Raw genomic sequence first — 12,988 nt, forward strand, 5'->3', positions numbered from 1 at the left:
CTATTTAACCATTAATATTGAATGATCAGTGGATTTATAGAAGTTGTAGAGCTCTCAGGATCAAAGCCTGTCTTACTAATGTGTAAGTGCCTTGGTAATAAAACACTTTTAGGAAAGGAATATCCATTGAGTGTTTGTAGATTACTTTGGAATTTAGGCATAGATTTGTTTATTTATTTCAATAAAGATTTTGATGTTATTAATATTTTGAATCAACAAATGCTTTAAATCTGTTTAAATAGTTTTAGAAATAAAATATGTAATGTCACTAAGATTTTAAATTTATTTTAAGGTATGTTTATGAAAACTTATGACTTAAAATCAATACATCCCATTAATATTTTGCAGCTATGCCAAAGCAGCCTTCTGCTTAGAGGAGCTGATGATGACAAATCCACATAACCACTTATACTGCCAGCAGTATGCAGAAGTAAGCATGGCGGCAGCAGCACTGTGGAGTGGAGTTTAGCTGCTCTTCTCTGTTGTGTGTTACTCTCCTCACATTAGACAAGCCTGTCTAGTGAGTGGTGAGGAAATACAAGCTAAAGCATGTAAATATTGAGATGAAATACTTTTCAATTAAAAGTTTAGGTAAACTGAAATGTTTTGTAATTTATTACAGTATTTGTGGGTTTCTATGTGTGTGTGTTTCTTTCCTAATTATGAATCAGTTACATCACAGTTGTCAATATTTCATTGTTTATGAGACATTTACAAAGGTGATGATTTTTAAATACATATTCTAGGAAAGTAGAATATTGACATGTTGGAAATATGTCTTTAATTTGCACACTATTAAGAATCATGGTATAACTGAATGCCATAAGGTTACAAATATGTCATTATAAAAGAATGTAAAAAGACTATTGCTTCCATTTCTAAAGTACACATTCAAATAGGGAATTTCTGTCAAGGTCTAGATTTATAGTTCATGAAATAGAAAATAGAGTGTTGCATAACAGCAAGGACATTGATAGGAAAATTGTGTTCTGCTTTTTAGTGTGACAACATTTTGGTTATAACAGCTACTCAGAGATCCTAATGTTCATAGGAAAGAATAGTTCAGCAAGAGCGAGGGTGTGTTTTACATTTTAGATTAACTACCTTAAAGTGAATTCTTTTAGCATGTTGCATTTGTTTAGAGAATATCTGTTCTCATTACATAATGCCTATGTATGATGGAACATGCTACATTCCAAGGTAGTAAAATAAACAGGTTTCAGCAATCTGCAACTTTTAACAGGTCAAATACACCCAAGGTGGACTTGAAAACCTCGAGCTTTCAAGAAAATATTTTGCACAGGCACTGAAACTCAACAACAGAAACATGAGAGCTCTGTTTGGGCTTTATATGGTGAGTTGATGTGCGTGTTCAACGTCACTTTACAGAGTCTGTCATTTAAAATGCATTGAACTGTCCTTCCAATCTCTCTCTGCTTGCTTTTGTATTCTATTGATGAGCATAGTTAATTATAAAAAGACGGTAAAAAAGGGTGAAATTGTGAATTTTAGACATTCTTGCCGTTTGACATTTCAGTTGAGAGATATATGACATACCAGAATTAAACAGTACTAAATACTAAAGCATCATGTATATTGTCCATTTGTTTTGATGTTCTCGGGATTTGTTTCCATTTTTATTGTACTTATTTCCTAATTAGGAAATAAATATAAAATATATTTTAAGCTATGTCAATAAAAAGTATTAAAAATAAAATTTCTATTATATCAAATTTTAAACATTTTAAGAAGTGTAAAAAAGCAGTTTGGAAATTATTTGTAAGATTAAATAGTTATCATTTATGCATGCCTCACAAAGAGCTTAGAAAAATCAATTAACAAGAGCTATGGGAAGCAGTACAATTTGCAGAGCCTTAGAATATTGCTAAAATGAACACCTGTTTGCAATCAGAAAGGCTAGGGAAATAAACTTTAACGGGTCCCTTAGTTCTTTGAAATTGTGCTTTACCTTTTTTTTTTCTTGCTTATTTTTGAATATTTGTCATTTGAGAATTTCAAACATGGATGTAGTGTTCTGATAAAATTCACTTTCTACTTCCTTCTACCTTTTGCTATGTTCCCCCTTTCTCTCTCAAATTCATACACACTTTTTACAAATATACGGAGTCTAATTAGTGTTGACATTATTTTACTGTTTTTTTCTTTTTCTCTTTTCATGGACTCTTTGATGGGTGTCTTCTTGTTGAAGTCAGCAAAAGAGAATTGTTTGAAAGTACAGCAATAGGAAGAAAGAAATGAGATGGTTTTTAGGAAAGAAATAAGATTAAAATATGCCTCTGAAAAATGGGAAGGAAGTTTTCTTTAATTCTACCAGAAACACTTTTCAGTGGCTTTGGAGATGTATGTTGTTAGCAGTATCTATAAGTCAAACAACCATCTTAAAAACTCCCTGACAGTGATTACTGACGACCTCTTGCTTGTACAGAGCACCTGGTGTTCTGGGCATTGCTCTGAGTCCTAGTTTTCATTTTAAATCAGTAGTTACTCACATCAGCCCTTTACATAAATTCTCCAGTTGCTACCTGTATTTCACAAACGGTGCAACTGAGATACAAATATAATTTCCTCAAAGCAGACCGTAATGCTACTATATTTAGTGGGATCCCAGCCCCAGAAGTTGACTGTTCAGTTTTTTAGCCACTGCATTTGCCTAAGTTCATACCAAAAATGTGATAGTATTTCATAGAGGTATAGAAATTGCTACAAGAATACAGATAGCCCACTGAGTGGAGAGGAGAGAGCAGAAAGACTGTGAAGGAGACCAGGTATAAAGGAAAAGTTAACCTTTTCTAAGTAAAGCTCCTAGGCAGATCCTTATAAGGATAAGATCGATTTAGGAATATGACTAAAGTTGTAACCTTCCTCTTCCAAGAAGTATAAGCATATATTTTAAAATCAGTCTCTTATTTTGGAGCTTTATAGATTGTTTAATAGATATTCGACTAAGGATTTCTCATTAAGCTACATTGTTTTTAAAGGTAGATGAAATTGTTTTGACTCTTCTGGTTTTTAGAATATAATTGGAAAGCTCTTGGTATAGAGTAAAGGCCAGTCAGGTAGAAATGAATATTCTCTTTACTTCAGAAATCCATGAACTTGCTTTGCTCAAGTTAGATTGTTTCTACTCACCTAAATATGTTTTCACCTGTTAATATTGAAAGTTGTGCCAAATTGTTTTTGAGATCTCTGTTAATATTTGATAATTATATTAGAGATTTGCTATTCTTCAGTAGCAAGTAATATCAGTAACCTAAGTAAAATGCTTTGTTGTGTATGGAAAGTATCTTTCTATAGTGTTAGAGATTTTAGCTCTAAGAGCTGATGTAAATACATAAGCAATTACACTTAAAATACGCTTTAAATATTCTTTGTCTTGTTACTTTGGACTATGAACCATTTTAACTTATATTTTAAGTTTAGAATATTGATTTATTCAACATTTATTTTACAATTATTTTGCTTTAGTGTTAAAACTTGTTATCATCTCCCTACAGCTATGACTCTTTCATATTTTTATTATCTTAAATAATAAAGAGTTTCACTTTTGATTTTTTTTTGTTTTGTTTTAGTCTGCAAGTCATATTGCTTCTAATCCAAAAGCAAGTGCAAAAATGAAAAAAGACAACATCAAATATGCTAGTTGGGCTGCTAATCAAATAAACAGGGCTTATCAGGTTAGTATTTGCAATTTTGTTTATGTATATTACCGGATGTATTTCTTTGTCACTTTGCTCTCTGTAAAGTACAAAGCTAAATGTCTATCACTGAAACTTTTTTCTAATGCCTTAGGCCTTTAACAAATTTTTTTTATGACATTTCCCCAATAAAACAACTTATTAGTTTTATGATATAATTAATCTTTAATTTGTAAATTTCATTTGTTAAATAGGAAAATGATGCAGCTTAGAAGCACATTGAAATTAAGAATGCATTTTGATGAGATATATTTTGATCAGAAAATAAAGAGAAAGGCCGACTGGGCAGACCTAGTCCTGGAGCCTGCCCTGTCTGTACCACAGAGCTTCCATCAAACCTCCCTATTTGTTAGTGTTCTGGAGCTCCTTTCTCAGGGAATTTTTTTCCCAGGGATCTTTTCTCATGGGAAATTTGTTCATGAGAAAAATGCCTGCCTGTATATTTTTCACAGCATTTATATTTATAAAACTCTTTGGCAGTTTATACATTGTTTAGCTGTCATTTACTTACATATTTTAACCATATTTTCCCAATGGCTTTTCGATAGAATGTTGTCCAGAAACCTAATGCCGCCCTGACTTTCACAAGTGATTTAGACTTTTGTTTGTTTGTTCAAAGGAAGTTTTTCTTTATCTTTACATCAATATGTAACATATTTTCTTTGTTTTAGGATCACTATTTCTAAATTCACAGAACAGTTGTTTGTAGGATTTAGTCCTGTTGAGAAATATAGTTTTAGGAATTCAGTTTCTTTCGTCTTTTAAAACTCCAACTGTAAATGCATTCCTTCACCATTCTTGCTTCTTACTCTTTTTCTTTCTCCTTTTTTCTGTGATTCTGATATTTTAACATACTAATATGCTGTGGTGTTTGTTCACTTTCTTTTTCTTTTTCTACATTGAGTTCCTGGCCGGTTGGGAACTGTGTGGGATGGGCACTGGAGATGTGATAATGTAGCTTTCCTGGCCTTACTGCGTCCTCCTCTCTTTGTTGCTGAGAACTCCTTTATAACCGCTCTGGCTGTCTGGTCTTTGTTCCAGTTAAGCCTGACTTGGGTTTTCTGATTCTGGTCTTCTGTTACACCCACTGAGTTCTGTAGGCCTGGAGTCCTCTGGTGCAGTTCTGAGCCTGTGGTGGCCACTGCTGCCTTTCCTCTGCTGCAGGCTCCTCCTTAGCTTCCTTGGACCATTTCTTCCTCCTGTTCCATGTTTTGTCCTATGCAGTTTGGTTTTGGATGTTAGTATTTTTCTTCATGCTTTGAAGCATTTATGCTTCAAGAAACAGAAGTATTGGCTGCTAGTTTGAGGTCTTATATATAGTACAGTTTGTTAATTATGTTTACTACAGTTTTCAGATGTGCCTATGATTTGAAGGCTGGGAAGGTACTTACCAAGGTTGTTTGTTTTGGGGTGTTTGTAGATTCATCACTTCAGGTCTCTTCGGAGGATGTGTGTTTCTTCATAATTTTTCAGCTTTAAATTAATATCAGGAGTCATCTACTCTCTTCTCCTCTGCTCCAACCTAGAGCCAGTTGTCTGTTGCAATCCTGCTTCCTGCCACTGGCCACATGATCACATTGGAATGTTTAGAAAATTGCTTATGATGGAGTTTTTAAAAGATGTCATTAGAGGGCTGGTGTTCTCTTCTGTTCGTTTGGTTTTCATGTTGTTTTAGCATTCCTTGGTTGGAGAAGATTGGGGCCATTAAAAAATGCTGTGCCCCCTAATTATATCATGAAAATAACCTTTATTTATGTATATTATATATTATAGAAAATCTTGGTTCTGTTAGTATATTACAACTCAAAATGCTTATAAATAGCTACTCTATTTCTTCAAATGCAGTTGTCATGGCCTCTATCTGTAGTGAGTGTGTGTGTATGTGTGTGTGTGTGTGTGTGTGTGTGTGTGTGTATCTGTATGTTTTAAAAATAGGACCAGTATAATAACATAAACTAATAGCATGTACAGTGTATGAATATATTTAGGTTTTTTATTAGAAACAACAAGCTACCAAGAAATTGATCTTTTGACATAGCATGAATACTTTTTTGGTTTTATCAAGACAGGGTTTCTCTGTATAACCCTGGCTATCCTGGAACTCACCCTGTAGACCAGGTTGGCCTCAAACTCAGATATCCGCTTGCCTCTGCCTCCCAAGTGCTGGCATTAAGGCATGCGCCCCACTGCCTGGCACATGAATACATTTTTTGTTTTTGTTTTTGTTTTGGTTTTGGTTTTTCGAGACAGGGTTTCTCTGTATAGCCCTGGCTGTCCTGGAACTCACTCTGTAGACCAGGCTGGCCTCGAACTCAGAAATCCACCTGTCTCTGCTTCCCAAGTGCTGGGATTAAAGGCGTGTACCACCACTGCCCGGCTGCATGAATACATTTTTAAAATCAGCTATTATTGAATTATTCTCTATGTGGAAACAAGAACCTAAGTTATGAATAGGCATTTCAATGAACAACTAAAAAATGCTGTGCCCCTTAATTATATCATGAAAATAACCTTTATTTACGTATATTATATATTACAAGTTTATTAGGCTAGTAAGTATAAACATTACATCTTAGGAGGTCCTCCCAATGGCCATTCCTTCTGTCCTTTTCAGGAGGCCTGGCTAATCCCTCCTAGGTTAAGGAACCATATCATATTTGTTTTGCCTTTTCTGTTTGACTCATTGCTAGGTTTGAGGTAGCCCTCCATATGTCTGCAATTTAGTCACTCTAGTTGTACCAAGTCTCTTATTTATTAATTACTAATATATAATTTATTTCTTGCTTAGGGCTATTAGGAATGATTCTATACTTAATTTTCTATACACATTTTTTTGGTCTTAGTACATGTGTACATCTGATATGTATATACACTTGGTAACATTGATTTAGAATATGTATATATTTAATAGAGAGAACAGTTTTCTAAATCAGTATTTACTTCCTCTTGTAGAGAATTGTCTTTTTAACCAACAGATGTTCTGGTGTGGGCCTTGTGTTACTTCATGTTGTTATATTGTATTTCCCTAATGTGCAGGGAAGTTGAACATTTTTATATATTTCTTGTCTACTTAGATATCTTCTTTCATAAAGTCTTTTGATCTATCTGTTCATATAACTTTTAATTTTGATCCATGTTTTGAATGTATGTATGGCAAATATTTCTTAAGTGCTTATTTCCTCTTTGAAATGAGTTTGAGAAGTAGATCTTCTGAAGTAAAATGTGTTCAAATTCTTTAATCAGTTCCTTTATAGTTTTTCATCTGTATATTTTGTGTAAGAAATCTGTGGCTACTACAGGGTCAAGAATGACACTTATATTTCTCATTTTCCATTTAAGATTCCTATTCATTATAAAAAATTATTTATGAATTGAAGTAGGATCAGTTTTTACCCATATGGATATCTAGTGCTTTTGTTGTTGTTGTTGTTTTTGTTTTTTGTTTTTTAATCACAAATGGTAGATCTCCACTTTCTGGATTCTAAATTTGACTATGATATATACTGCCTATATAGCATTGATAAATTACATACCAAAGTACAGAAAGATTAATCTTCTCAGTTGACATACTGGTTAAATGACATGGTCTAATGCCTTCAAGGTTGCTATTCTAAAATCATAATATGATGGCTCTAAAACTGACAGGTGCTATCATCATTCTAACATCCTCATCAGTTATAATCTCATATCAGTAGTTGATATCATATCTGGCCCTAATTGTTTCTTCATTTTAGATGTAAAATACTCTATAATAATTAAACTAAAGAATCTGATTTTTTGGTGGGGGGGTGCTTCCTACACCATCTTTTCAGTTATAGAAAGCCCCTACATTTCTAGACAAACATCTTTCCCCTACTTTGTGAGACCCACTTTACCAATTGACATCATTTTGTTGTTTAAGCCATTGAAGACCTAAACTCTGTTCTAGGTGACATTTACCCTTGCTTCAGTATTCATCTTCTCCCTTCCTCTGTCCTCTCTCCAACCCTCTCCGTTTAGCTCAGAATCTCCTTCCCTTATTTATTTTGTTATAGATTCATTTTATTTTTATAGTGTTATAAATCTCACTGTTCCATACAAATGCCCTGAGAGCATTGTTTGTGTGTTTGAGGTTCTGGCTTTGGGTCTGTAAGTTTCGTAGTATCCAGTGAGGTGGAGTTCTCTTCTGCTTTTGTCTTTGTGGGAGTGGGAGTATATGGATGTTCCTTTGTAGCTGTAACTGGCCTGGTGAAACACAGGCTGTGGCCTTGACCATGTTTCCGCCCTCCTGACTCAGGCTCCACAGTGCTGGATCACAGGTCTCTATGTGGATGTCTCCATGTCTGGCTCAGTTTCTCACTCATCTTGGGTACCTAAATCACAAGTACATTGGGAGAATGATGTTTTTTTTATTGTTTGGTTGTTTTAGTGTTCTTCCTGGTGAGTTTTGTTATATTTTTAAGACCCATAATACAGGTATGATTAGTTTGTTCAAGCAAGTATAACTGTGATAAATACAAAATTTGTGAATGAAGTATAGCTTCATATAGTATCGGAAGTATAGCTCCCAGAATCACATTTTTATAGCTGGATAAATTTTTAAGATGCATTTGAAAATTTAGGAATGTTTATCTAGGCATATGAACCAGTGGAAAGCCTAAAACAAATATATGTTCTTTACTGCAGTATTTCTCTAAATATTTACAAATTTGATAAAATGAGGTTTTATCACCAGATTTTCTTTGCTTCCACTTAATGAAACAAAATGTGACCACTGCCTGTTCTTTAATTAGAAACTTGGTCAGCATGTTGACTAGAACAGTCATCAGTTTAGTGCTCAGGAAGAGTTTATTGTGAACTTTCCTGACAGTTCTCCGGATCAGCACTTCTTCCTTACACTGGTAAATTTGCCTGTCAGCGATCCTTAAGTTATTATGTAACTGTAGATGTGGGTCTATAATTGTTCATTTGGAAAATGGAAAACTAAATTATGGTTTGAGGAAAAAAGTGAGATCCTGGCTTAATCAGTTAATTTGCCATATAATTCTGAAATAGACAGAAATAATTGCATGTCAGGAAGAATTTGAAATGATAGATTTATATTTACATCTTTTTCAATGTATTCTGATATGAATGAGCAAGCTTGGCTTATCCTAAACTTCAGTGGTTGTCAATGGTGGCGTCACTAGCCTATGTGTGTATTTACAAATGGCTAATTATGAAAAAAATCATACTTTTGCTTTTAATAGTATATTTCATATATATTTAAAAATAGATTTTAAGGCTTCACAAATTTTTATTTTTACTTTGTACTTCAAGAAGTTAGAATAATTATTACTATGTATACCTATTGTATACCCTTGCCCCAAGCCCATCAACACTTTCCCTCAGAATGAACCCCTAAATGATTTGATTAGAGCTACTCCTGCTTATACTGAGTAAGCAGTGCAAAAAGGAAAGTCTTTCTGTTCTGGTAAAGTCCACAAAGGTAAGTTTATCAACTGGATAATTGCATGAGAAGCATAACTTCTCTGAAATCTTTAATTGCTAACACAAGTTTTAAAGGTTAATTATGATATTGTTACCATAATTCATAAACAGCACTGCTGTGTTTAACATTGCTGTCCTTTATTTAGGCTGTGATGCCTTATAGCAAGCTAGTGCCTTGCATATCTTTATTTTCTCTAGGATGTTCTTGTATTATCTCCTCTGTCAAATAGACTCTGAGCTGCAGCACCTAATGCTGTGGGATTTACTGTGCTAAATGTAGTCGGGTCAGAGGAGGTTACCAGTCATGAAGCCTGTGCTCCTGTAATCTGTGCTCTCATTCCATCTTCTGAACAGGTCATTTGCCACATTCAGCTCATTACAAAAGAAAAGAAACACATAGTAAATCAGATGTTAAGTACTTACTATCATAAGACAGTTGCTGGAATTTTCTTCTTTTTTTTTTTTTTTCCCTGAGGCAGGGTTTCTCTGTATAGCTGGCTGTCCTGGAACTCACTCTGTAGACCAGGCTGGCCTTGAACTCAGAAATCCACCTGTCTCTGCCTCCCAAGTGCTGGGATTAAAGGCATGAGCCACCAAATATCAATGGAAGGAGTTGCAGAGGCTAACTATAGAGCAGAGACTGAAGGAAGGACAATCCAGCCTGATATAGCTGTCTCCTGAGAGGCTCTGACAGTACCTGACTAATACAGAACTAGAGGCTCACAGCCATCCATTGAACTGAGTACAGGGTCCCCAGTGAAGAAGCTAGAGAAAGGACCCAAGGAGCTGAGGGGTTTGCAGCCCCTTAGGATGAACAACAATATCAACTAACTAGTACCCTTAGAGCTCCCAGGGACTAACCCACCAACCAAAGAGTACACATGGTAGGACCAATGGTTCCAGCAGCATATGTATAGTAGAGGATGGCCTAGTTGTTCATCAATTTGAGGAGAGGCCCTTGGCCCTGTGAAGGTTCTATGCCCCAGTGTAGGTGAATGCTAGGGCCAGTAAGCAGGAGAGGGTGGGGTGGTGAGCAGGGGAAGGAGGGAGGAAACAGGGGTTTGTTCTTGTTGTTTTTTTGTTTTGGTTTGGTTTGGTTTTAGAGGGGAAACTAGGAAAGGAGATATTGGATGACATGTAAATAAAGAAAATATCTAATAGAAAAACCACACACACAAAAAAGACAGTTGTTAGAATGTGTTAACTAGGAATACTAGATGTTGCTAATGCCACATTTTAATCAATACTCAAACCATGGGAAAATAAGTACTACAGATTAATAGACTTTCCCCCACCCTCACAGGGAACATTCACTTATTGGACAAATCTGTTGTGTTAAATCAGACCTGATGCAAATGATGGTGATTGTCAGCACAGTTAGAAAGCTCATTTTGAAATCAGCATGGGGTAGTCAGCACTGATTCCCCAGTGTATGAGTTTTGAATTTAATATGCTATGAATTTGCTTTTGTATATTTGCTTTTGTATATGAACCTAGGACTTGATATACTATATTTTGTTTTCATTATAAAATTTAATCCCAGTTAGTTTTATAAAGTGAATTAGAATTTAGTAGGCAAGAAGTATATCATCCAGCTAACTAACAAGTCTGAAATCTTAAAAATGTGACATAATGTCAAAGTATGTACATTTTTTACTTTAAATGTTTAATTAAACTTGCATGTGTACTGCACCTTGTTTGAAATTCCAAACACCCATTTTCAGGGTAGACAAGTAGATATCTACTCTATTTCTCTATATGTGTGTGTTGAAACTTCATCTAAGTTATTTGTGAAGTACTCTTCACAAATGTTTTGGAGTTTGAACCTAGGATAGTTTTAAAATCCAATCTAGGCTTTTGTAGGTTATCATGCTAATTAAAATCAGCTTAAACTACCCAAGTATGTAGTGAAATATTTGTATACTTCAGTTGAAGATGAAACCCTAATGTAAATATCCATAAAACTCGAGTTTGCTCATACTGTAAAGCACATGTGATTTCACACAAATGATAAAATAATATTTTTCTCCACAATATGAAGATGAGGTGTGATGTCTAAACTTTGCAATGAAATTGAGCCTACCTAACTGAACTGTTTTTTCTTTTTAATTAGTTTGCCGGTCGAAGTAAGAAGGAAACCAAATACTCTCTGAAGGCAGTTGAAGACATGTTGGAGACACTGCAGATCACTCAGTCTTAAGGTTTCAGGAACCCTTCAACAGTAGATTTCAAAACTGCACAGTTGAACTTTTTGGCCTGTGACTTAATTTACTAAATGCCTAGTGCTATTTGTATTCTAATTTTCTCTGAAGAGGTCATTATAAAGAATGTTTAAATAAACCTCAGCTTGCCTTGTACTGCTAGTAAGCGGGAAGATGGAGGTAGTCCATGGAACAGAGATTTAAGACCTATTGATTGTATATCCATCCTCTTATATCACCCCACACCTTATTAAATAAACCGTGATTTATTAAACTCATGTATGGAAATTCCAGGGTTTTTTTGTTATATTGTAACTCGTGTGTTGTTGTAGAGCTTGTTTGTCAGCTAAATTCTTCTCATTGGTGAGGAGAAACATACAAATATATAGCTTGCGGAAACAAACTATTTTATAATTTCAGGCTGGATTTTGTTGTACATTTCAGTGGGCTGTTTGGCGTTTTATTCTTTTCAAATTGCTCTAATAATAAATTTTGCATAAATTATGTCATTCTTTTAAATTGGTATCACTGTGAAATTTTTGTTTGATATAGACATTTTTAATCCATAAAATGCTTCAAAGGTAATAATGGGCTAAACATTTAGAATTAACCCTTTTATATATTATGTTTATTTTAATTGTGAATTACATATAATATATTTAGGATCATAGATATATCAAGGATATTGTTATCACTGAGATAATCTTAGTTTGGGGGGGGGAATGAAAAATCTAAACTATCTTTCGAAATGCCATTGTTGTTGTTCTGTACAGTCACCCCTTAATACAGTTTCTTGTCTTTTTCTTTGAGTAGTGCATAGCCAGTACTCTGCCTTCAATAGCACTTTGCTTGACTCCATTGGTTAGAAAAGACTGAGGGCTAAGCTCCAGGGAGCTGTTTATTCCCTACCTATGAGTAGGGGTTAGGAAAAATATTGACCCCTTCATTATTAGCTACTTTTAACCATTTAAATAATTCTTTGTTCCAGAAAATTGTTTTTGATGTTTTATCTAATCTTTCTTGTTATAGGTATTTTCATTTTATAAGCTCACAAGCCATCACAAAAGTTTGCAGTCTTCTGTGAGCTAACTCTACCCGTGTGAAGATGATCTTTCACCACCGATCTGTTACCATAAAGATAGACTTTTTGCGTATACAAACCTACTAACTGCAGCTTCAGCATTATGAAACATTTGTGTTTGCCATAAAGAACCTCATGCCTGCCTCTCTTCTCCCCCTCATCTCCTTATCATTTGCTAGATATGAATGTACTTCTGAAGTTGTATTTGTGTAGTAAGAAATTTAGTTCTTCTGTAGCCACTGTCCATGGTTTCCTTTGACCTTTTAAAGGTATTTTTAAAATAACTTCCTGCCAACAACTCTTAAGTTTGTTGCTAGTAGTAGTAATTTATAAATTTCAGTATACACACACAGACAATTTCTGTTTCTTCTTTATTTACAGTGAACTGTTTTGTTCAGAGAGTGACAGAATTTCCTTTCTGAGACAGATGTAGGACGTGAGTATAAGCCATATCAGAAATGTGAGGCTGATTAAGTATTTGAAAATAAGTATATTTTATCATAATAGAAAAATACTAGATC

General features: G+C 34.5%; 1 protein-coding gene across 2 annotated transcripts in view; it reads left to right on the forward strand.

Annotated features, from left to right (window-relative positions):
- Emc2 (ER membrane protein complex subunit 2) overlaps nt 1-11,664 on the forward strand; it is a 32,849-nt gene extending 21,185 nt beyond the window's left edge. The window contains exons 8-11 of one of the 2 annotated variants that reach the window (XM_031358351.1): nt 349-430; nt 1,244-1,354; nt 3,591-3,695; nt 11,299-11,664. In XM_031358351.1, coding sequence (XP_031214211.1) covers nt 349-430; nt 1,244-1,354; nt 3,591-3,695; nt 11,299-11,385 — 385 coding nt within the window. In that variant the 3' untranslated portion in view covers nt 11,386-11,664. The remainder of the gene's footprint in view (nt 1-348; nt 431-1,243; nt 1,355-3,590; nt 3,696-11,298) is intronic. The other variant, XM_031358352.1, reaches the window with a different exon arrangement.
- Nucleotides 11,665-12,988: the final 1,324 nt, after the last annotated feature.

The sequence above is a fragment of the Mastomys coucha genome, unplaced genomic scaffold (assembly GCF_008632895.1).
Source record: "Mastomys coucha isolate ucsf_1 unplaced genomic scaffold, UCSF_Mcou_1 pScaffold7, whole genome shotgun sequence".
Taxonomy (NCBI): domain Eukaryota; kingdom Metazoa; phylum Chordata; class Mammalia; order Rodentia; family Muridae; genus Mastomys; species Mastomys coucha.